The sequence below is a fragment of the Hoplias malabaricus genome, chromosome 3 (assembly GCF_029633855.1).
Source record: "Hoplias malabaricus isolate fHopMal1 chromosome 3, fHopMal1.hap1, whole genome shotgun sequence".
In the NCBI taxonomy this organism is placed as follows: Eukaryota; Metazoa; Chordata; class Actinopteri; order Characiformes; family Erythrinidae; genus Hoplias; species Hoplias malabaricus.
The window spans coordinates 34,260,232-34,286,448 of NC_089802.1; the positions used below are offsets into that span (position 1 = coordinate 34,260,232).

The following is a 26,217-nucleotide window of genomic DNA, read 5'->3' on the forward strand; positions in this document are numbered from 1 at the left end:
CTTCTAATCAACATAATCTTGTCTATACAGATTATATTAATTATTTTTATCCTGTCATGTCCCCACTGTTTGTTCTTGTACTGTCCCTTTTAAACCATGCTACCAAGCTGTAGTCACATTATTCTGCCCCTGTCCGCCACATGGAAGCAACCTAAACACTGAGGCAAACCGAGCGTCTCAAGCAGCTCGTACCAAAGAAAAACACAGTGTCTGTGATTTGGACGTACTGTTCTTTGACTATAATTAATACGACACTGAAAAAAAAGTTAAATTTAAACGCTGAGAAAAAACAAGAGGAACAAGCTCCCAGCAACATTAGAAAAAATATCCCATATTTAATACTGGAGCATATTTACAGCACAAGCCTCGTCACTGTCAACTATGAGGGTCAAAAATACAAAAACAAATTAATCATGATATTAATTTGCGCTCATATCACCCACCACTACTTCTGTGTAGTCATATAGAATGATGATGACAATGATGAGGATGATGGTGGTGGGGGGGATTCAAACGATCATAAGACATCATCTTGATCATCAGGCGGCCTATTTGTAAGCCTTCATGTAATATACTTCTTTTAAGCATAAATACATCCCCTTTCAATGCTCCAATATATTTAAACGTGAGATTAGCACAGATTTGAATAGCTTTTTTTCCCCATGTCAACTCATAGGATCATGAAAATCAGTTTAGCAGTTATATAATCCCAAAAAAAGGATGTTATGCAATGTTGTTATGGAAATGATTCAGTGGCAGGGCCCGTGTCATCAGGTTCCACTTCTATTCTCCATATTCATTTTGTGGAGCACGAACAAGTAAAAGTCTTGGACCAGACAGAAATACACAACATACACTGATGAACTTAACAGTAAGACCACTCAAAGATTAAACAAGTAACACTGAAACTATTTCAAATATTAAGATTTGAGATATAGCATGACCAGTCTAGTCTCATCGTTTGTGTTCGGCGTGTTGGTGGATGTCATGACCAGGTGGACCAGCCCCAAATGGTGAGGTTTGTGAAGTTTTCCTGGTCAGTAGAAGACTACCAACCGAAGGATGACTGTGGCACAAGTCACAAAAATGTAGTCTCACACTTACAGACTCTTTAGGGAGATTCTGGTACCTTTCAAAAAGACCAGTCACGAGTCAGCTATTTTGGCATGACGTGTAAAAGGAGGCCAATAGCCAATCAGAATGCAACATGCAGTGTCCTGACTATAAGGCCAACGTTTAAGCACTGAAAGTATCAGTCTCTGTCAACTCTGTCCAGCATCTGTGGCTAAGACTACAAAAATGTAATGATAGGTATAGGAGGAATGTGTCACACACAGTGCTGGAGTATGGTGTTGTGTATTGAAAGAGCAGCCAAAAGAGCACACACACACACACACGTTCACAGTCAAAATCACCCACAATATACCTGTCAGAATCAGAACTGTACCTTGGAGCGATGGATGACTGGAAAGTTATAGAGCAGGACACAGTGATGGAAGAAGTGTGATGTCGTACTGGGAAACCTAGTCTGGGCATTCACGTGGATTTCAATCTGACATGAGCCGCCAGCATATAGGCATATTCTCAGTGGAGAGTGGAAGTGAAACAGAGCCCAGAAACAAGAACACAGAACCAGTTTGAAGGACAGCAGAGTGGGAACATTATCAAGAAGCCAAGGCTTTTCTAGGTCAGCTCAGCAGAAACCAGGAGTGACCTTGAGAGAGAGAGAGAGAGAGAGAGAGAGAGAGAGAGAGAGAGAGAGATCAACAGTGTAGAGTCTGAGAGAAAATATTTCCTGATTGTTCCTTGCTGGCACTGTGCTCAGCATCCATAAGTATCTCTTGATTTTGTCGTCCTCATGGAGAATGACTGCATAAATGTGGCCCGCCATTTTGTCCACAATGAAATGCTAGCGGTTGGAGACTAACTTTAGCTGTCTAGGGAGAGAGTTTTCACTAGGTTTTCAAACACAGCCTACCTAACAACCAAATAAAAGCATCCGTCCGCTACAGCACCGGAACTTTAGTACTTCTTGGAGATATTATACTTGCGTATGGACTTATCTTACACCGTTCCGTTGGTTCTTTCAAAATATTTTTTTTCACAGTAGCCAAGATACCCTAACGTATCTTCCTCCACTCGCGGCGTTGCCATGGTTATGTTAGACACGTGACCACAGCTTTGCCCGCGCTTTATCCGCGGTAGGGGCTTGGTTCTGCCAGAGTGCGGTATTAACAGCGACCTGAACCGACTCGAAAAGTTCTCTCATAAAAACACATATACACACAAACAAATACACAAGTCAGTGTTACATAACGGAGATTTTCCCCAGTTAAAGTCAGTGTGGATAAAGTGGAATAGCTTTTCACACTCTCTGTATGTTCCAGACGGATTAGGGTAAGCTTCCAGTTTCACATGCCGTTAAATGCCATACTAGCTTTCCTAAACAAACTTTCAACCATTGCTGTGTGTTTTACTGTGAGAACAGTTATTAAGAATCATACAGAGCGCCTATAAGTTCATGGCTAAATGTAATATGTATATAAGGTTTGCATGCCCAACATTAAGAATAGTAAAATCTATGCCAAGCTGTATGGCAGCTTGAATGGCCCAATGTCCTGTGATGCCAACCCCCCCCAAAAAACACACAACTTTTAGCATAATTAAACTGATAGTTTATTAAATAACATTTTGTTTACAAAATAAATAAATTGGAACATACATACATATACATACATAAACAAACAACCAACAAAGATAATGACCAGCAAGATCGAAGGCCTTTGACAGCAAGAACCAAATGAACCAGCCACTTGGTCTGTAGCAGCTAACGACAGTCAACACCAATTCTGCCAATGTCACTTGAGAAAAAACACATTGTACGAGTGAGCATTGATATCTACAGCTTTGTTTTGTTTTGTTAAACTAAAAACAACCAACATGGCTAATGACAAAAAAGAAATAAATTCAAGTATTAAGTTGCCCCTTTATCCATAGGCAAGTTATACCATCTGTCTTGCCTAGTTTGGGATACATTAACAATGATGAGGTGCATTGTACAGAAACACCCAACTGATCTTAACAGCAAAGTACATATACCAAGAGTATACTGACCACACTAACTAAGAACCAGAGAAATCCTCAGCGATACTTCATCTGAACACAAAAAGCCTGCAGATTAGGCCTTTCGAGTGTTTACATTCACCCACACATTGTCATCATGGTCATCATCATCATCATCATCAATATACATTCATCTTAAAATTGCTGAGGATATCCCCAGTTATTTTACCCTTTGACAACAATTACAATCTTTGCTGTGTAAATAATGTTACAATCCACTATACTATATGCAACTTCTAGCACAATCACGGTGACGATAGCATATGTTATTGGTGATTATGGATGGTTGCACTACATGACCAAAAGTATCCAGAGACTCTTTGTGGTTAATGGAATTAGCTACTTTAAGGTGCACCAGTTACTGACACAGGAATTCAATGGTGCACCTACATTTTGTGTAGTCACAAAACATTGCGAGCAGAATGGTACAATCTGAAACAGCCACAAATGAGCCTAAGGTTCTAATGCTCACTGCCAAATGTTGGCAAGAGTGATATAAAGACCTGCGGCATTGGGCTGCCATGTGGTGGAACCGCATTAGGTCCATGGCTGTAATCAGATCTAATGTAAAGCCTTTCCAGAGAAATTTAGTCTTACTACAGCAAATAACTCCCAATTAATAACCTTACTTTCTAAAGAAGCAATGGATGAGCCAATTTTTTTGCAAACTTTTGGACATAGAGTGTAGGTCTGTTGGTTAAGGTTTGGTTTATTTTCAAGTAAACCCTGAACTAAGCCATAGTGCTAAGCCCTTCTAATAATAAAAGTGAACTTCTTGTTCAGCCAGTGTCACACTGTGCTATGCTAAAGAACTGAAGAGGCTGTAGAAAAATACAGGACTAGCTACGTGAGCCGTGGTGCTTCCTAGCACTAAGAGGGTAGTTGCTGTGGTTTGGCCCTTGCGACACACACGCAATAGGTTATTGCATTGATGTACCTGATGTTTTACCTAAGGGCTGGTACAAAGGGAGCTGCTGTAAACTCAGATGACCACAACAAACAGATTACGGTTGAGTTAGCTTATGAATCGACAGCAAAACTATCTCTGAGGTCACAAGTGTCTGCAAACCTCAAATATCTTAAGGAAGTGTTATAATATTGTGAATCTTGAAAGATGCTGATTCTACTAAGCTACTGTTAAATTCAAGTGTGATTGTTGTGATTATTAGCACAGGAATTTAGCACTTTGATATCTGCAGAAACGTGTTGTAAATAGAGCTATAAAGCAGAATTAAGTGGAAATCAGTCTCTGTATTTTCTAGATAACATTCAGTTTAGGGTGCCTAGTAATCTAGTGATTATTGTTAATGTTATTAATAAATATTATCACCGCCCTTAAAATCCAACTAAGCTGTCATCGTCAGTCACCACGCTTCAAGCTCTACAAGACAGCAAACAATTTTCTATTATTTGGAACAGATTGTGCTTAAAACCTTTTGGACTTCTGCTTGACCTATAACGTCTAAGTAAAAAAAAAAAATCACAATAATGACATTGCATTGTCAGATCCATGATCTGAACATTAAGACAACGCTAGCATTAGCAGGATGGTCCTGAGCCAGGTCTCTCTCTCTCGCTCGTTCTCTCTCTCTCTCTCTCTCTCGCTCGTTCTCTCTCTCTCTCTCTCTCTCTCGCTCGTTCTCTCTCTCTCTCTCTCTCTCTCTCTCTCTTTCTCTCACTCTTTCTCTCAGGCCACTGCAGGAGAAGTGCTCCAGAAGCACCAGCGTCGGCGAGAGTGATGCTTGTTCAGAACCACGTCCTCCTTTTCCCGTTCTTTTCTCACCCGCTGATAGTGGTCTTCCTCTTTCAGGTACCAGACAGGAGGCCAGCGGTGCTTCTCAAAATATTCCTGGTTCTCTGCTCACATCACAATAAAGAAAAACAATCAATCACAGTTAAAAATGGAGCTGCTTAAAGTGAACTAAAAATAGAAGATTTGACTGTTGTAATGACAACATGAATATCGGTTTTGAGCCGTGAGGCTGCAGGCAGACTGTTAAACCTCAGTCGGCCCCCTCTGCAAGCTACCCAAGTGTAATTAAACCTCACTCAGCCCGCTCCTTGAGTGGCACCAGTGTGATTAAAACTGCATAGGCATGCTCAGGGCACCTGTCCATTTGTTTTGGACTGGAGCAGATGGAGGAAACGCATGCAGACACTGAGAGAACATGCCAAACTCCTCACAGTAACTCATGGTGGGGTTTGAACCCACAACCCCATTACCTTGAAGCTGAGGGGCAGTGACACTACCAGTAGTCCCACCATGTCACCTAAGCCAAATTCACATTTCTATTTCCAGCTTTTATTATATATATATATATATATTTATACAATCAATAAAATTATATAGTTTCTGTGATTTGTTGCACTCTAGCTCCAGGTGCAAGAGACTTTAGACATATTTGCATCTTTAGATTTACATGTACACTTCTGTCATTTGGCATACACTCTTATTGAGAACAACTTTTAGTCAAATTAAATCATTTTACATAAATAATATAATGCCCAAGGAGTCTTTTTACTATGCTAATAATGGACTAGCTTGGGTTGACATCTGACATGAATATTAGCAGCATGCATACAGTATGCCCACATTATCAAACCAATCATATTCAGCTCTTAATTAATCTGAAATCCAGTTGCATAATGAAAGTTAAACTTTGAAACCTGAAATCTGTGTGTACTTTTACACGTTTTTATAGATAATAGTACATACAGTCAAACATCAGGTCCCAAGAAGACGTGATCCTGACTAATTGTGACTTGAAACATATACAGTGTAACTTTTATAAATAACATTGTGAAATGCACTGTTGGCAACCACATAACTAAATCTAAGACATACTTGGCTTCCATTACTTGCTGGAAACATTAGCCTTGTAGCTTCAGTATGAACCTAAATAGGTGAATTTCAGGTAGTAAACGTATCTTGGCTGATTGACTTTAATAGAATTGAAGTAACTCATCATATAATTCTCAAAAGCTTTTTTGAGTTCATTCAGGGGTAGTAACAGTACACCCTGCAGTACAGCGATGAAGGTCAGGTGCTGATCCTCATGAAGACATCGGAAAGACAATACGTCGGCAGGTCATATCTGTACCACATTTGAGCTCCATTCATAGAAACATTCAAGGTTGTGAGAGATAATATCTAAACTCTGATATCTGCAGCATACTCACCTGATGATTTGGACTTGATCTCTTTGCGATAATTGGCACATATAGAGTTATAATTAGTGCAGATGTGATGCAAGCACCAGGCAGCAAGTTGGTTGGCATTATGGAACTGTGAATAGAAAAAGCAGAAAAACGTAGGGGAAAAAATGAACACAATAAATATATGTAAATGTAGTATCCACTCCTGGCAAATGTCAGAGACATTTATTAAATTTCCAGTTAGAACAGCCATTAAATAAAAGTTATGTCTGTCAGAAAAAAAACAGAAAACTAATATTTAATAGAAATTTATAACAATTAAATAGCTTATGTCCACCCACTGTGTATAGACTTCACTCTTTTAACTTCACTTGAGGCCTTTTCTCAGTAAGGGCTTCCTGACAGCTCCACATCCATGCAGACAGAGCCACAGTCCAAACTTTGCAATTTTACATTTACATTTTCCTTATACGTTTCCTCAATGGCTGAATTTGAATAAATTTGTGCACTGTATTGTATTGAGTAGTAGTGTAATACATATATTTTACATAAAGTTATTTGGTTTCCTGAAATGAAAACTGTGTAGTACTTTATATAAATAGAAAATGCACGTTTTAGATCAAGGGATATGAATGTTATCAGGCACCTGAGCAAACTCCAGATAGGTGAGAACTTCACCATCGGTGTCTTGTCCGTCCTTGGAGGCTTTCATCAGTTCACTCACAGCGTATTGCTCTGTGGAGAAAAAGACTTTTCAAACTGAGCTTATATTAAACCATACTGACACTTCAACAGAATGCATTTGCAAGGTTATCTTAACTTGCTTTTAGCAATTTGAAATATAAGTGCTTTTTTCTGACATCATCAAAGCATACTAAAACATTTTGATACTTCACTGCATTTGAGTGTCAGAAAATGGATTATTTCTGTTGACTGAGGCACAGGCTCCATGCCACAAAGCCTGAAGTAAACCTTCGCCTACGCATGAGCCATAGATCAATGTCAAACTGTCGCCATTACTGCTTTATGTGAATGTTTGATGACGTTAACTGGACAGCTTGTGATCTGCACTCTACCAGGCTTGTGGAATCAGTCTTGGCTATTTTTCCATCTCTCAGAGTCTTGACGTTGCTCGTTGCTAAGCAACAGTGAATGGAGGAACCATAACGGACGAGTTTGTATTGGCCACATGGCTTTGGTGTGTGTGTGTGTGTGTGTGTGTGTGTGGAGTTGATGCGTGTGTTTGTGAGTGCAAGGGCGTAAGACCTTGTACAGGAAAAAAATGGCCAAAAATACCAAACGGATCTAACCTCAGCACAAAACTCTAACTATAAATATGTAATAAATAATAGCTCTAATGGCTGTTCTTATACTGTTATAAAAGTCCAAATATAATGTATAACTAATTAAAATGATCAATTACAAATGATCAAATTAATCAATTAGTCAGTTTTATGATCAAGCTGTATTTTGTTCAAAGTTTATAATAAAATATCTATTATCAGGATTAACTGGTGATGGTTATACAGCTGATTATTATTTTGATTGTTTTTCTTAACAAATAATTTATATAGTAATGTTTATAGTTACTGGCGGGGTGTGGGGGGGGCTGCCCCCCTGTCTCACCTGGAAATTATGTCTGAGTGTATGTGTGTGTGTGTGTGTGTGATGGAGTGCTCACCGGTCAGGGCGATGAGGCGGGGAAGGCACAGTCTGTTTGCCAGAGCGATTAACTCCATTGGGTCCAGGTCGGCCATGGGTGACAGCTGATTGGTGTAGAGGTACTCCAGCACTGCCTGCATACACACCTTGCTGGTGTTGGGGAAAGAGACCTAGCAACACAGCACACACACACACATACTGTAAGCGCAAAGGACTAAGAAGCAAGGAGCTCCAATAAATCACCACATGTCACAAAGTCACTGTCATCGCTAAATAACACTACCTTACAGACGCATACATAATTTCTTATGCAGTATGTCACATGCAAGTCACACTTTAAAATATATATATAGTTAAAATACAAATACACATAATACATTTATATAGTATTTTATAGTTTTATAGTAAACATTAGTACAGTCATATTTCTAATATTAAAGCCAAATGGAAACAGTGCTGCATATATTCTGCTATTTGAGTAGGTTTTACAAAGCCAGGATAAAAACCCATTTTGCACCACATTCTGTAGGAGGTTCTCCCTTTGAAATATTTTCACCCTGCAGTGTGAAGTCACAAGCTTATTCTACCTGGAGTGATTTCCTTAATTCGTGCTGTCATTTGTTAAATTATTAACTGCCACTCTCTTTCAAATCTGCCTGTATGACTTAAAGAGCTGCTGTGTCTCTGTGTGACCACCGGCGGTCAGCAGATGTCCTCCTCCCTGGTAATCTCGGGGGAATCGATGACAGGCTTCAGGTCAGACCAATATTAAGCACATTTTGACAAAGCACATGGTTAGATGTAGCTATGTAACATTGTTACATAACATGCTTCAAAGGACAACTGCAGATTGCACTGCCTGGGTAAAGCAGCTGTAAACATGAGGCAAAAATCGAAAAGCTTCTTCTCTAATGCAAATATGAACTACTTCAGAGTAAGTAGGACGGCACCATCCCCAAAATAAAGATGTCCCAATTGTAACGCAGGCATGTGATGTTTGGTCAAGCACTGAGCAGAAAAAAGTAGGCCTGACTTTATCTTCATCACCCCCACGTAAATACTGGCCATAAAGGAAAACACAGAAGTCTCTGAATGACGTCTGTTTCCCCTCGTTACAAATAAACATCAGCCTGCTTCTTTCCATCAGCAGTTTGATAACAACGCATTGGGTTAATATGCTCCACTGGTCCCATAGGGAATATTTTCCTTAACTACATATAGAAGTGTGGCATTGACTGGATTGCTCTCCTAATAAACACTCACTGTAAAAAGGCTTAATGGTCTCTAAAGGTCTGGCAGACGTTGTAGTACGACAACCAGACAAAACAAAAAGGTCTGGCAGGCATTGCAGTGGCACAAGACAAAACAAAAGGCAAAATCAACGAGAGACATTTGTCTGAAATTTATAGCAGTTTACAAACATCAGAGACTACCCTTCATTTATTGCATTTCCAGTCAAAACAACCAATCAAACGTTACCAGTTTTTAGGAGATATTTCTGATGAGATTTGAAATCAACTTTGGAAATAAGTGTTTCCAAAACTGCAATTCAATAAATGTAAATTCTATCAACAATGCAATACCTGGTGCTGCACTAAAATGACCACTCCCAGACCTGAGTATCACTGAATTTGTTTTGGTTTAGTTGGATTTTGAGAAGTCTGAAATACATAAACTGACTGTGTGAGTGTGTGTCGCCCTGTGAAAGACAGACGCCCCCTTCAGGGTGTGTTCCTGCTTTGCGCCCAATTATTCCGGGTAGACTCCGGACCCACCGTGACCCTGAATTTAATAAGCGGTTACAGACAATGAATGAATGATATATATACACATAATTGAATATATACACTGATTTTTTGAAATGTATGCCTGCAGAGTTCTCCTGAAAAGAATGGAAGCTATAGAAAACGAAAAGTGGAGAAGTGTTGCCTTTTATTTTGCATGACACTGTATTTTTAGAGCTTGAAAGAACCAGGATTAGGTTATTTCCAAACAGTTAAAAAGTGTGATGCAGTTTGGCAGGCTCTGAGTGTATGATGAATATTTGCGCGTAGGCTGTGGTCTGCATCTTTAACATGTGCTTGTGTTTGCGTGTCTATATCTGGGCAGTGCGACCTTGCACCATCTGGTTGAAGACTGAAAAAGATTCTGCATGAATCCTTTATGAAGTGGGAAAACGTATCAGTGCACTGGCTATAGTTGATTACACAGAGCTTTCGCATTCACCTCATTGTTTGCACTCTCAATGAATGAGCCTCCAAACAGAGCAGCCATCCAATCACAGCTGGAGATCAGCAAAGGCTTGTGTGCGTTGATGGTGCCGTCATCCAACCTGAACACCACATCTTCCAAGAGAACAAAGGAATACAATTAACAAAAGTGTTTATGAAGTCAGACATTCATATCAATATCATGATTGTGATCGTATCTTATGAGTCAAGTGCAAACAACATGCTGTTCTGCATCAAAAGCAGTAGTTCAATAAGATATTACACTGAAGAAAAAGGATGCCCTGATATGGGAATTTTGGGCTGTTGCTGATAAACCTTGCCAGGGGTGATGCCAAAACATAAAGATTAGTAAAATATAGAAATTAGTAGAGTTACAGTGTTGCACAAACATCCTGCTGTTCAGGAATCCACTAAATGCATTGTGGGTTTTCTGTATGAAATATATCATTGTTGACATTGTTTTATAGCCTCTGATATTGTCTGATATTGACTTGATTCTGATATCACCATACATTCCTGCTGAAAAATATGTAATGTACTGGTTAAATCTTTTCAAAATGATTACAATATTTCACATCAAAACTGCTGCCAAAGATATGTCTGCTGGTAACAAAACTTTTGATGTAATACAATGGGAAGCAAAATTATTTATTTTAATAAGATATATTTACTAAACAGAATGTAAGCCTTTTCCTGCATATCACTTTCCATACAACATATAAATTTCCCTAATGGATTAACTGTAAATTTCCCTCAAGGATTAATTATACGCTTCGTTCAGGGATTAATTGAAAATTTCCCGCAGGAATTAATATAGTGATCTTAAAGTCATCCATTCATTAATCCATTTATTTCAGAAGTGCTTTTTGCTGCAGCCATCATTAAGTACACAGTCAATGAATGCCACTGAGCTAGTTCTAGAGAAAGCCATGAAGGCCTAAGCCGTAACACTGCCTCCACCATGCTTCACAGAGGAAGTGGTGCGCATAAAGAAGGATTGAAATAATATATTCTTCACACTTTTCCCATCTCATCATTATTGAAAACATCATCTCTAACTCACCTGTCCATAAAACGTCTCTGATCTCTTCTGAATCAATTTTGTGTACTGCAGTCCGGCCCTTCTGTTTTGGGCAAACTTGGCTCGTCTTTTATTTATTTGCTATTTTGGGGGTTTTCTTCACAGGTCTATAAATATTCTTACCGTCATCTGCTGTGGATGGCTGCTGTCCTTCCCAAAACTACTTCAGTTTTCAAAATATTCAATATTGTTGTTTCTCAGTTATTCTGTTTCATAACGTTTAAAACTGCTTGAACGTTCATCATAGTAATTCCCTAGAGTTAATCTTGATCAAGACATCTAATCCAAACTATAACAAACCTTATACATCCACAGTGCTTACAATTAACACCTGAGCAATGAGAAACATTCTGAAATGTGTCAATACTTACACTTAACTGGAATTTACTCTCCTGCTAATCTTTTGCTTTGGAACCCAAATGTGACTAAAAATATAACCAAAATAACCCATTTCACACCTTTTACTCGACAGTTTTGCTTCTCACCGTATATTTTATCCATGTGAAAATGAGGTTTGAAATTAGTTTACTTTTCTTTTTTTAAACAGGAGTTGCAGTAGAGAGTAATCATTGCTTTCTACTGTGCAATCTCATTTGTGTCTATTCAGTACTGCAGAAAATATAATCATCTGTGTTGGGATAATGTTCTTTACCTGTGAAATTGTTCTTGGCCAGACACTCCTTAATCCTGTTGGCTTTCCTCACATGGAAAGCTTTTGTGATCTCTTGATTCATGAAACCCTCTTTGTTCATGATGTTCTCCACCATCATTCGCAGGTCAAAGACTTCCAGAATCTCTGCAATCTGAGCAACCTTCATCAGGTCTTTCTCCTTCTCATCCAGTTCGCCGGTGTAGAGAAAGCGCAGCACTGCGCTGAAAGGGCCCAGCTGGATGGAGTGGTCCATCTTCACCACAGTCATTGGTGCTGGGGTAACTGTCACTGGGTTGACCACAGTTTCTCTATGGATGCTGTAGAATGCTTTACTCCAGGATGCCAGGGACAACTTAGTGCGTCTGTGCCTTCCACTGAAGCTCAATATCTTCAGAGTCCCGTCACTTTTGGAAGAACGTAGGGAACAGGGCGAAAGATTGGGCAACACCGCCACGTCATCTTCTGTATCTAGGCTGAGGGTCCGCATAAGCTGGTCCCGCCCATGGCGCTCTGTCACCACCAAGCACTGAGACTCGTCGGAGAAGTCCATCTGGAAAAGGTCGAAGAACTTGGAGGATGAGGTAGACAGGTATATCTTGTGGGCAAAAATGTGGATGTGCTCCTGGACGATGAACATAACATCAGCACAAAGGGGGTTCTCCAGCAACTGCCTCGGACCATCCCGACTGTTGGGGGGACACTCTGGGATCTTGATCAGTGGTGGAGGTGCTTTGGGGGGGAGAAAGGGAGCTTGCAACAGGGGCTTCTGGACCCTCCGCAAATGGGATTTCCAGAACTGAAGGTGGCGTCTGGAGATGAGGGCGGCTCGGATGGCATTGTCAAAGATGTCTTTGACGCCGAACTGATCAAAGACACTTGTTTCATAATATGGAATGCCCAGCTCTTTGGCCACTTCCCTTCCTCGCTCTGGAGGTAATATGTCCCCAGGTTTTATAGGCCTGTGAATGACACTACATTTAGATACACTTGGACAAACCTTAGGCCATAATACTATTATGTTCTTCATATTTTGAACAGGTTCTTCCCACTTTCAAGTATCCTTTACAGCAAGTGTTATTTTAAGTACAATCCATTGAGATGTTTAACCTTGAAAAGTGGTGCCACAACTGTCCTCCGAGAGAAATTTTCCAGTTCAATGATTAAGTAAAGCCTTTTTCAGATTCTACACCATGAAAGTGGGAGGGAAAACAACAGCTCTGGAGTGCATACTTGAGAACAGTATTTGAATATTTTTTTTTTTCTAATCAGTGGCTAATGCAAACTACTTAAAAATACTATTTAACACAGACTGTTCTGTTTGTATTTATTAGCCTGTAGTGCATCTCTGTGTCACCTTAACAGGATTTGCAATGGTTTTTCTAAGTATTTGGAAAGTGGAAAAATACTGATGGATGAAATTAAAGTAAAGCTGATGAGAATAAGTGATTTAATGCTGCATTCAATGCTGAATATAATGAATATACATGATAAACACATATGTATATATACAAATACTAGATTGGAATGCCCTTTTAAGTGAATCCAATATGTTTTTACTATGGTATTGTTACAATGATTCTGTGTTTACTTATTTTCTAAGCTGTGTTTATGCCAGTTGTTTTAAAATGTTCTATTTTTTTCTTGAGCGTAAATGCCTGTGTGTGTGTGTCTGTAGGTGACAGAATTTGGGAATAAAAATACAGAAAATCAGTTCTTTGTACTGTATTTAAATGCACCACTCTCTGCACTGAACAAATAAGAAAAGTATCAGCAATCCAAGGAACAGTGACATGTGTCAGTACCTTGCCAACGGTCGCCTAGCTCGATTGACAGCTTCCAAGTCTGCATAGCGTAGATCGAGCTGACAACCTACGAGAATGACAGGCGTCCGTGGGCAGAAGTGTTTGATCTCCAGGTACCACATAGTCTTGACGTGATGGAGGGAGTTGGGGTTGGCGATGGAAAAGCAGAGGACCACCACATCAGACCTTGGGAGGTGGAAACAAAGAGAGGGTGACTCAAGTACTCACTCAGGCATAAGTAAGAATTCATCATCATCATCATCATCATCATCTACATCATCATACTGACAGAATGCAAGACATCACCAGACATGGCATGCTAACAGGATGTGCAGCAAAGATTGCTGTCCATGACAGGTGCCAAGTGGTGTCCGTAGCAACACCACAGTCCTTCAGTGTTTGGCATGCAGAGAAAGGACCCGCCCCATGGTCTCAATGCCAGCCCTGACATTGACCTTCTGACAGGATTTGAAAAGATTGCCTTCGGTTCACACCCAAGTCCTCTGAGACGTTGGACTCTCAAAGCAATGAACACCTTTGGCAATGCTTTTTCAGGGCCGCCTCGGTGAAGACCGTCTCAGACCATCTCAGACATGAGGAACGAAATGGCAGAAATGAAAAAAAAAAAGAAAGAAAGAAATAAAGGAGGACATGCAAACATACTAACACGTGACTGGCATACCTTCCGGGAGTGAGGTTAGTACACTGTCTAGACTGACAGGAGGAAATATCGGCAACCACACAAGAATGGTGAACAATGTACGATCACCCCCCCATTTCGCCATCGTCCACCAAAGACACTGGGCAGCACTCGCTGGACAGGGCAAGCGACGGACAAACTTGGTCAAACTTGGGAATGCAGAGAGTTATGAAGACACTATCGGACTTGCAGACTTCCACTGTCTCGGTTACGTTTTCTCAGGCTCACATTAAGACCATAGGTGCCCTACAAACAGAAACAGGTACAAAAGAATGCTCCGTAGTAACTGGCTGTTTCAAGAATTCAAACAAGCACAGTAGTCTAGCTTTCACCTGATTTTTGTTATATTTACAAACGCTGTGCAAAATGAGACACCACCCTTTGTTTTACAATATGTCATATAAGTTAAGCAATATATTTACAAGTAAAGGCTCACTGTTAGGCTTTGGAAATAAAAGATAATTACAGAGAATTAAAGAAAAGTAAACAATAGTGTCCAACTTTTTAAAGTGTCCACCATTTTAATAGGCTGGTTACTTGATTACAGAGATTAAAACCTCAGTAAATTCTGTCAGTGAAATGTCAGTGAAATCACCACCACAGTTCAAAGTAAAAAGCTAACAAAACATAGCTTTGCTCTCTCAAGGCTGTGTGCGTTGCCATGGTAACTTAAACAAAACTGTTCTCCAGTGATAAGACTGGCTGTCATGCCGTTCATTAGAATATTAAGACCACGCCCACATGATTCTCAAGTCTTTTCATGATTTTTAAATTGTTTGAGCATATTTCTGCCTTGTGTTTTCTATTTGAACCTGTTTTCTCAGAGTGCATGTATGGTCACAACATCACAACATTCATTCATTTTCTGCAATCACTCATCCACTTCACTTCAGGGTCAGGGTGAGTCTGGAGTCTGCTTGGAATCACCTGTGGATTTTTTTAAATTAGTAGCTAAAGTAAAGCTTCTTTTTTCCTGTCCTTTATATATAACAGTTTAGTTGCTCTTGCATGGTTAAGAGTCCCATTCTTATGTTTATATTTAATATAGGTTTTGAACTTCAATTTTGGAAACTCTTGTCTTCTTTGACTTTAATCTTCCTTATGCAAGTGGGAAGAATATGTAATATACCTAACCTGAGAGACCAATAACTTGCACTGGAAGGGCTGTATGGATTGAACATAAAGGGTAGTCTCTGACTTTCACACTGTACTGTAAATATCACTTGAATTCATCAAGAAAGGTGAAACTTTTTTCATGCAGCATATGATTTAGAGCCTTAGGAAACAAACTGAACAAATCTAACTTGACTTTTTCATACAATGATAAACAGTGTAATATGGACACACAAGAGCTGTTCAGGAATTAGTACTGTGACACTCTTGATATACAGGATAGGACACAGCTCAGATAACAATCAATCCTCTAATCAATGTCTCCTTCTTTGGACCAGTGCATGTCCAGTGCAGCTCCTGTCCAGCATTAGCATACAACAGTGCTAATACCTCCATGAGGAAACAGCATAAAATCTAATACAGTTAGTTGCTTTTCTTTCACCTCACAATTCAATAAGCTTTATTGGCATGACCATATTCAGACACAGTATTGCCTCACTTTCATGACACAGCACAGACAAACTATAGAGAATAATGGCCTGATGTTTACAATGGGAAGATTCTCATTGCACATCGCTAAATCAGCTCCAAACCAGTAATATTCCAGTGGTTTCTATTAAGAATGGATTTCCAGATAGAGCTTAAGCTAGGTTTAGGTGCTTCTTTACTCCAGAGAACACAGTTCTTACTCCCTTCTAACCACAGCTTGGAATTGAGTAGAGTGACCTTGAGCTTATATGCTAATTCGCTAATTATTAGAGATGTTTACAACATGTTAGAGATATAGTAGAGCTCATCTGTTTTGTAAATTGTAAAAGCTGTATTTAATGGCCATGTTGAGTCAAAATGACATAAATGGTTAGTATTGTACGTCCTCCATGGTCCACAGGTCATTTCCTTTAGTCACTGAAGTGTGGGTTATTGGGTGGCTGTATGCGCTTAAGAAAAATGGTGATCTTTCAGAGACTACCCTGGTATCTTCATGAGCACCGGTGTGAGTTTATGGCTTATGGTCCCAGCACTTTTGTTTTATTTTTAGGATGTAATAAAGCAGGGACAGGAGATATGGCTCCACGGAATGGAAATGTAATTCTGCTGAGAGGATGGCTGGCCCAAGGACGCGTAGTGTGGCGTAGTGTGTCTGCCCGTAATGGGTAACCGTGTGTGTGTGTGTGTGTGTGTTTGCTTCGGTGTGAATCTGCTGACCAGCACACTAAATCAACAAAGAAACATCCACTAATTTACTCTCAAAGAGCAAACAAAGACATCAAGCGACGTGATTGCTGTTGTCTTGCTTCCTTAAAAGCCTCCCTCGCAACTGTCAGGCACAAGGAGGACAAATACGTCCTCACATCAGCGCATCCTCAAGCCGTCGAGCACCATCTGTCGCACGCTTTCAAAGAACACAAAGGCTTTGTAACAACCTTTCAATATGACATTCCCTCTTTAAATAGGACTTTGAGCGGGTTTCAACCAGTAACCGTTAGCCTTGGGCATGTCGTATATTTTTGACTTTACATTTATGAATAGGAGGGAAACAACTCATCAGTATGCACACTCAGATTTACAGTGCAGTAGTGGATTAACACAGTCATGGGCAAATGTCTGAACAGCACTTGTAAAAATGACATGCTGAAAATAAGTCGACACATCCTGTAAATTCTGCTCAATTTCTATTTATTTGCTAAACTGCACAAACTGAAAAAACTTTACTTGACACGTATACAGCTGTCAACACTTTGGAGGGTGAACATTATTGACGCAGCTTTTATGACGACTGACACTTGTTGGAATTAGTCTTGATAGATGTTTATGTAGGTTCAATTCAATTTTCTTATAAGGTATATGTAGGTATCATGGACGCTCTTTTATCTTTATTTATTGCTGTGGAGTATTAAAAACAAAAATTATCAGTTTATTTTTTTAAAAAGGTTAAAATTAAGTATTAACACGCTATGTTAACAATAACTAAAATCAAATTAACCATTTTTAAATAGTCATTTTAAAAAACTGAAAGTCATACATTCTTTTACTTACAGTATTATCCCCAGGAACAGAACAATTCAATGCATAATGCTTTTGCGGCACTTTTACTCATAATGTATTTGCCATTTTCAAACTTAAATTTTGGATTATTTTTTGTTGAATAAAATGACAACTATTAAGATTATGCAACAGTTACCATAACATTTAAATGGCTGAATTTTGAATTAAAATTATACATTACACATACAAATTAAATGCTTTAAAGGTATTTGTACAACTAATATTTTAATGACCTATTATTTTTTTAGCTGTGCACAGAATCATCAAAACAAATTGCAGCCCAAACCTTCAACACACAAACACCTTATATAGATTTCAACAACATGGAGACATTAATATGAGCCAAAGCAGCTGAGTTTAAACATAGTATATAGGGAATACATAGAGACACCAAATTAGGCACAGCTGGTTTGGCTCATATTAACGTCTCCATGTTGTTAAAATATAGTGTTTTTGCTTATATAGTTCAGGGTCGTCGTGGGTCTGGAGCCTAGCCTGAATCACTGGGCGCAAGGCGGGAACACACCCTGGAGCCAGTCTTATATATATATATATATATATATTCCTCTTTGTCTTTCACACCGATCTGGCATAATTTTTACGCTGGATGCCCTTCCTGACTCAACCCTCCCAATAGTTCAAGCTTAATCAACCTTATCTCGCTCATATTACACCCACTATTAGATGAAACAAAACATATCATTTAAACAGGAGCACCTAAAGTTTTGCACATGACTGAGTAAAAGGGGTGCTTGCTTAACGTTTGGCTGAAAAAAAAAAAGTGTTCATACCCACTTGGTATAAAAGCTGTGTAAATATGTGGACTCATGTGTGAGCATAACAACACTATAACACCTTTGCTGCTAATTATAACATAAAATGCTGCGTTCCATAACATCTGAAGAATTAAAAACATATTTTTAATAATAATCTGAGTACCCCGGCTTGAAAAATGACATAAAAAGAAGGCATGTGGAACAATGGAAATAAGATGGAAAACCAAGTCATAGGCAACACCAGTTCAATGAGTGCTCTACAGATGGATAGATGATTCATATCATATACAGTGGACAGAAAAAACTTTCAAACAGATTTGTGCAAATGATATGTGCAAACTTTACAGTTTTAAATAATCATGACAGAAAGGGATTTAAAATTAAAACAGAACAGGCTTCCTTTCTGGTGCATTCTGTTAAGGAACACTGCAGGTTAAACTGCATGTTAAAAGGGGTTAGTCTTACCTGCCGTAAGCGAAGCGCCTGTCCTTGTGGTGATCTCCAAAGGTGTCCCAGAGCCTGAGGGACACGCTGACATCGTCCACCACGTCTCTGGAGCGCTCTAACACCTGCCGGCAGATGGACCTTCATCACCACCTGACCTATTTTTATTCATCTTTTTTATATTAATGACCTAATGATTAGGGATGCACTGATATAACTGTGCCCCAGCGTCTGATATCCACTATTTTATTTTATTTTTTACAGGTCAGTTAATGTTGATACAAACATTTAGAAACTGGACCTGGTTTGAACTTACAAAGAAACCCAACATTGGTTTGTGGAAGGTAAAATGTTATCCTTCTTTTTAATTAATGTGTTTATTATTTATTATTAAATCTCAGGGTACATAACAAATACCCTTTACCCACTCTTCATTTCCACAGCACTGTGATCTTCAAATCAGCAGCTTGTAAATGTTCCTCTCTGTCGGCGGAGATTAAAAGGGGATCGAGACTTTTCTGCAGAGCCCCTAAATTATGGAACAGCTTATCGTCTTTATAAGATTGTCTCTTCCAGTAGGCATTTTTAAATCCTACTTATTTTCACCAGGCATTTGAGTGCTTTGAGGATATACGCTCTCAGAAAAAATGTCACTCTGGTAGTACCTTTTGTAGCCACTGTAGTGGTACACTCAAGGGTACATATTCAGTACTTATATTTAGGGAACTGTAAAATATTCTATATTAATTGTAGATTTTTACGTGTTTATTTCATGTTATTTCATAATTCATCTACATTTGTGGAAAATGACCAGGTTTAAAACCACTGTTGTGGTACAGTTACATTGTTTTTAACATTAGTGAACAATAATATTCCTATACAGTACTTATTTTCAGAGTCCTACACTGTCATCTATACTTCGTTTTAGTGCTGGGCGATTAATCGAAAATGAATCGAACTTTTAATTAACATTATCTTGTCTATATTGATTATATTGATTATTTTTATCCTGTTATGTCCCAAATGTGTGTTCATGTACTGTCCCTTTAAAACCATGCTACCAAGCTGTAGTCATGAGATTCTGTCCCTATCTGCCACATGGAGGAGAACCTAAACGCTGAGGCCGACCGAGCGACTCTAGCAGCTCGTACCAAAGAAAAAACACAGTGTCTGTGGTTTGGACGTGCTGTATTTTGACTATAATTAATACAACACTGAACAAAAAGTCAAATGTAAACACTGAGAAAAAACAGCAACCAAAACACAATCACACACCAAATATAAACAGAGCTCAACCATCAAGGAACAAGATCCCAGCAACATTGGAAAAAATATCCCATATTTAATACTGGAGCATATTTATAGTACAAGCCTCGTCAGTGAAACATGAGGGTCAAAAATACAAAAACAAAATAATCGTTCAATAATCGTAATTGGGGTAAAATGTACAGTTAATTGTGATATTGATTTGCGTTCATATCGCCCACCACTACTTTGTATTGTCGCTGTATTGTTAGAAAAAATGTCACTGTGCTGGTACCCTCAAGGGTACATTTTCAGTGCCTTTAATTAGGGAACATGATTGTACCATATTCTATAATATTTGTACATTTTCATATCCCTTTTGGAGAAGAGAATGTAATGTACCTTTAGGAAACACAACTGGATTTTAAAACCACTGTTGTACACTGTGTATTTACACTGTGCATGAAGTGACCAATAATATACCTCTACCTTACATTTTTTTCTGAGTTTATGTTTATCTTTATTTCAAACTGTTTGATTTTATAGCATTTGGATGGTCTTTATATCTGCTACATAAAAAAGGTGACTTGATTTGCCTTGAGTAGTGAGATATGGAACATTTAATGTTATAAATTACAATTTTCTTATGTAATTAAATCAACAAAGTGCAGATATTTTAGTGCAGTATCCCAGCCTCACATAAACATCCTGTACTATAAATACATCATCAAACACAGGGCTGAAATATGGGCCATATTTAAACTGTTACCCAGTACCACTACCCAGTGAGCCTAGAAATATGCAGACAGCGGACTAAGTGAAAAATGGAAAGACCTTACTCCACAGGTGTGTTTACTTGGAAAGTCTCACCATTCTATAATAAGAACCAATCAGCTCTCCAGTAAATACTTAAGCAGGAAAAGCCCTCCCCACTTCGGTTTACAATTTTTCAGTTTACCTAATATGAGCCAAGTGTTATAAATTAATTTTCAGATTTCAAATAGCTTTATTCATTCATCAGAGCAGTTAAGACTAGAGTTACCTCTTGGCAGACTCTGTACTGATCGATAGCCCAGACGGTGGGGACGTGGGTAGCCAGTAGTTGGTACTGGGTCAAGGTGGTATTGCAGGCTCGGGCACAAATAAGGCGTGTCTTGCCCACAGCATTGTCTCCAACGACCACACACTTGATTGTTTCTACGTTGGGTCTTTCGTAGTCCATTCTATTTTTCAGTATCCTACAGACAGGAAGGACAGATTTGAAATTAGGCCACAATACATTGTGGAGGACACTGAGCAAAAACAGATTTGATTTCAGCTTTCTATATACGTGAGCCACAGAGAACACTGACCTTTTCTCTGTGTCAGTGAAACCTCCGTACAGTACGGGACATCATCTTCTCTGACTCCTAAAATAGTTGCCCTGTATCTTGTTCTCACTGAGCCTCACTGTTCAAAATATCCCCTATTACTTTCTGTTTACTATCATATTGACATTCTAGGTCATGACTGAGAATCATACACGCAATGGTAAAGAGAATTCACACAGCCATGGCCACTGAGTTTCAAAACACAAAACATTGTTTGTTTCCTTTGAGATCCATAGTAATAAATATAATAAATTACCTCTTTATTTATATTGTATGTAAGTAAATAGATGAATGAATGAATGACTTCTGTTCTGATTAGCTTCAGTATGAATGGGCAGCTCGAAACTTTTGTAGGCCAAATGATACTGACTTTGTTTTTGTGATGTCATAAAATTTTTTATATACAATACAGGGTGATAATCACAAGTCAAAAGTCACAGGACACCCTTTTATCTGAATACCCCAGCAAGTATTGAGTGAGGGGGCCTATCTTTTAGTCTATGTCCGTAACACGGACATCTTGAAAGCCGCCATATTGGACCAAGGGCAAGTTTTTCCAATAGGAAGGTGGTCATGTAGAACATCAAAGAAATAAAAGGGTGTCCTGCAAATTTTGACTCACCCTGTACATTCATCTCTTATTTAAAAATTATAATAATTAACAGGCCATATTATTTAGGACCCTTAAAACCTTGCCTTAAAACCATGCCTTAAGTAATTTTCCATGCTGCATCCTTTAAGGTGGAACAAGGTACATTTAAATAAGAAGCCGACTGCTCTTTTTACGTGGCTGAAGGTGAACTTGCCTGTAAGTATTTATTTACCTCATTTAAACTCTTTTGTTCCTCAATTGGTTTGTTTCCCATTTACAGATCAAGTGCTATGTACGAACAGTGGACATTATTCAAGCACACAGCTGGAGAGCTAGCAAACTGTGATGGAACATTCCCTGAATTTCACAGAGCGTATTGGATTGAAATTGTATACAGCACCTTGGATTTTTCAAGTTTTAAAGCCTATTGATTAGAATAACAAGAAAACAAACAAACAATCAAAACAACAACAACAACAACAACCTATTTGCTTGACAAAACGAGTTACGCATGCAGACACAATTCATAACCTCATAAATAGAAGCTGAACTACAAAGCGCATCTAAATAACCTTATTACCAGGAGATTATTATCATACTGTCATTACTCGTGGCATCACTGTAAGTGAACTCGATTGTTTATCTGATTACACAGCATGACATCACATTATTGATGTTGTCCTTTAATCACTCGAGTCTTTACACAATACAGAGCAGACAGAGCGAGAGTGAGACAGAGATAGAAACACACACAGGCACATGCAGAGAGAGAGAGAGTGAGTGAGAGAGAGACTCAGAAAAATGCACTCATACCATTAAAAGCATGTTTACATTTTCTGTTTCTTGTCACATTTCATTCAGCTAAATGAAGTGAATGCTGTTTTATGAACTTGTGTCAATAAATGTTTTTTGTGTTCTTGTGTTTTTTTGGAGAGCTGTCAATATGCCATATGCCTTCAAAAGATTTCAAGATCAAGGAGGAAAGGACCTTATGGACATGTATTATCTACAACTATGGAATCTTCCACAAGCTACCTTGTGTCTACAGGGACTTCCAAGGTGGATATGTTTATCACAGTCTGCTGGTCAGCGCTATGGTGAAATCTTTACCAACAAAGACAAAGTGACTGCTAAAGAAAGAAGTGATGCAACAAGATGATGAAACAAAATTCCACGCACTCTCCAGCAGAGTAGGGAATAATCGGTCTGTGCACATTATCACAGCCACTGTATACTTTATGTTGGAGAATGTGGCTTGATACAGATGTGTTTTCACACAAATAAACTACATCCACACCATTCTTGCCTTAAAGTAATAAAATGACAACAGTTGTGTTGGTCTGGAACCAATGTATGTATGTATGTGAATCAATATGTATTTTCAATAATTATCATGTGACTTAAACTACAGCAGAACAACAGAAGCCACACTGCTGCAAAAAAACTCATGTTCTAATGCCACATTGATAACATGTGCTTGACTGAACATGAATGGAAATCTAATTAGTTCAGCATTGAAGCAACATCAGACTTGAAAACCACAGCAGAGTTGCAGCTTGCAATAATAACCTTTAAATCCTTTTAGGTGCCTTGAACTTCGATTTGTGGAAGGTCAGTGACTGTGTGCAGGTTTATATATAAATGTGTCCTTTCTTCGTTTTGTTTAAGCTTTACACTTAAATCCCAATGCATACACTTTAATAGCTACAAATGGTAGTAAAACAAAACTGAAATATTTAGCCTCAAGGTACAATATTGCAATTCCTTTTTACCACCGGCCTCCACTCACGGAATGAACTGCATAATGTCTGCACTGAAGCACTGGGAACTCTTGGGCACACGTTCCTCCCAACTTTCTGAAATTAGAGCAGATTCTGTCTATCCATTTATTTGTTTATTTGGTGGTATCTTGGTCAGGGGATTTTGTGAAAAATGCAGTTTGAGATGTAAAAGTGTTGTTTAACATCTGTAAATAAATAGTCGATTCAATTTTAAAACTCAAATCAAGGTCAAAATCTATTGTGAGTTGCATCAGTAATATAAACATGTATTGCACTTCTTTATACTGCATTGATTATTACTCTAATCATTCTTACTTTTTACATTTTCTGTTTATTATTAAACCTTAAGGTGTCCTGCTGAAATAATAATAACATGCAGCTAAGTGAAAACAAAATACTACTACTACTATAATAATAATAATAATAATAATAATAAGTAACAAAATACAATTACATAAAAATTAAATATTTATTTGTTTAGCATTTTAATGCTGTCAGATAAAACACGTGATACATGAGGTAAACGTAATTGTGGGTGCACTTTGTTTACCCAGTTGTACGCTAGTCTTCTGAGCAAAATTGTACACACATTACACACACACCGTGTAAATAAATGCAGTACCAACCATCTACACAAAGCACTGCACGTGATGTGCAACCTGTCTCACTGATGCAAAACCATAGCTCACCGTTTCTTTGCGATTGTGTGCGTTTGTTTCTTCTTTCTAAAAAGACTTTGCAAGCTGACAGACAGGACGACTGCGGCTCTTTCTTTCTGCTGAAAAAGAAAAAAATCCCCGAGTCGCTAGCTGCACGGAGAACACTGCACGCTCATTTCGTAATCGCTAAAATACAGCGTCCCAGTTTGTCACAAAAATGTTAATCCGTTTTCTCAGACCAGCCTTCGTACACTGCGCTCTTCTTCACCCATTCAAATGCTCTTTTGAGCCGTTGTTATGTTGTTTCTTTTTTTGTTCCCCACCCATATTCCGCACAAGCCACACCTTTCGAGCACAATGATTGGCTCGCAGCTCTTAATCGGCTACGTGTGGTAGCCAATCCTAGCGAGGAGAAGGCGTGGCGTTGTAGAACCGCTTCACGTTCTAGAGTTTCATACCGCAGGCTGGCCAATCGCAGGGCGGGGCTCGTGTGGAACACGGGTGGAGAGAGGAAGGGAAAAAATAATAAAAACACATGACGCCTCTGAGGGCATCGACGCGGCGTCCATTGTGACGTCACGGCCCCCTCCCTCCAATCCCAGTTCTATTTATAGCGAGCGCGCGCAGGCAGGGTTCATTCAGGAAAACAACGTGTCTGGGATATTTAGTTTTAAGGATGTCAAAACCCCTAAGTACAGATCTGTTCATCAGAATTGCATATTAAGGAAGTATTTTCAAGACAAAAATCCTTAAAGTGTAATTACACCCTAACACCTGTTTTTTGTTTAATAATAGCTGAAATGTATTGCTCTGTAACAAAGAAATTATTATACTCCTGATTGAAATTTTTTTAAATAGCATTTTTATTGTGGTCAATTCTTCCTCTGCAGTACCACTATAGTTCAACTCAACTTTGGGCACAGATGTACAATGTACAATAACATATCTGCATTTTGCAAATCCGTTAGCCGTTGTTAGCCCCTGATGATGCCCCTTCATTTTTGAGCATTTTTCGAAGTTGAACTAGGCGTGGCTAGGGTCATTAGCTGAAACCAGAGGTGTAGTTACATTTTAATGCATAAAAATTTACTTACCTTTGGTACCCGTCAATCTTGTGCAATTAGTCCATCTCAACTTCACCACTCACCTGCAACTTAAAATCCTTGTCCCACTGGTTGGTTCATTTGGGTCCTTAGGGTTATAACATATGAAACCCTGGCTGTCTGAATTCGCCTTCATCTGTGGAGAATAGCTGTGTCAAAGTGGAAACGCTGAAACAGTCTATTGACTGCTTATTTTGTGGCTGACAAATCTACCTGCACATAAAAAACTCCACCACACTGACAGGTTAACCAGCAATAAATAAATACACATTTTTTACCAGAGCGGATATTTGATGATCTTTAAAACAGGGCACCATGTGGGGTAGTTTTTTAGACACTGGTGATTCTTTGTAAGCAATGTTATGATATCTTGCCGCTCAATATTGGGAAGCTTGCCTTTGATTACGAAAGCACTAGCTCAAAAAAGCTTGCTATCAGAGCTCGGAAGCTCTCAGTCACACAGCACGAGCATGGTAAACACTAGTGACTGCTATAGTATGTGGCCAGTGATGCAACCACAAGGACTGGATTTCAGGTATTAAATCTTTCGGTGGGGGGTTGATATAAATACAGAGCACAGCTGATTAAAAGACGCTTTTGGCAACTTAGCATTCATTAATTTACTTTATATACAGGGTGAGTCAAAGGTCGCAGGACACCTTTTATCTGAATACCCCAGCA

The 26,217-nt window shown here is 38.8% G+C and overlaps 2 protein-coding genes across 5 annotated transcripts in view; both read right to left on the reverse strand.

The window, feature by feature from the left end:
* cabcoco1 (ciliary associated calcium binding coiled-coil 1) overlaps positions 1 to 2,078 on the reverse strand; it is a 33,628-nt gene extending 31,550 nt beyond the window's left edge. Inside the window, exons 1-2 of the mRNA XM_066666412.1 lie at positions 1,979 to 2,078; positions 1,448 to 1,714 (exon numbers count right to left, since the gene is read on the reverse strand). The gene's annotated coding sequence lies outside the window, so the exon portion shown is untranslated. The remainder of the gene's footprint in view (positions 1 to 1,447; positions 1,715 to 1,978) is intronic.
* Positions 2,079 to 2,719: 641 nt separating this feature from the next.
* rhobtb1 (Rho related BTB domain containing 1) lies at positions 2,720 to 25,666 on the reverse strand. Of its 4 annotated transcripts, XM_066666505.1 has the most exons (11): positions 25,581 to 25,666; positions 24,464 to 24,552; positions 21,074 to 21,269; positions 18,808 to 18,911; positions 13,708 to 13,893; positions 11,906 to 12,864; positions 10,168 to 10,286; positions 7,961 to 8,111; positions 6,926 to 7,014; positions 6,304 to 6,409; positions 2,720 to 4,980 (listed from the first exon to the last, which is right to left on the reverse strand). In XM_066666505.1, exons 3-11 carry the CDS (start codon positions 21,251 to 21,253, stop codon positions 4,811 to 4,813), a joined length of 2,064 nt encoding a protein of 687 aa, XP_066522602.1. In that variant the 5' UTR covers positions 21,254 to 21,269; positions 24,464 to 24,552; positions 25,581 to 25,666; the 3' UTR covers positions 2,720 to 4,810. The 4 variants fall into 4 exon arrangements, with proteins under 4 accessions (XP_066522602.1, XP_066522601.1, XP_066522603.1 ...); XM_066666504.1 differs by lacking the exon at positions 25,581 to 25,666 and having other exon boundaries at positions 24,464 to 24,596; XM_066666506.1 differs by lacking the exons at positions 18,808 to 18,911; positions 21,074 to 21,269; positions 24,464 to 24,552; positions 25,581 to 25,666 and adding an exon at positions 14,390 to 14,599.
* Between the last annotated feature and the right edge of the window lie 551 nt (positions 25,667 to 26,217).

Excerpts from the sequence above, each read along its gene's own strand:
- rhobtb1 (XM_066666505.1), bottom strand. The coding sequence starts at position 21,253 with ATGGACTACGAAAGACCCAACGTAGAAACAATCAAGTGTGTGGTCGTT. Across the intron at positions 18,912-21,073 it reads AGTACAGAGTCTGCCAAGAG|GTGTTAGAGCGCTCCAGAGA; the intron begins GTAACTCTAGTC and ends ATCTGCCGGCAG. Across the intron at positions 10,287-11,905 it reads GGCCAAGAACAATTTCACAG|ATGTGGTGTTCAGGTTGGAT; the intron begins GTAAAGAACATT and ends TTCTCTTGGAAG.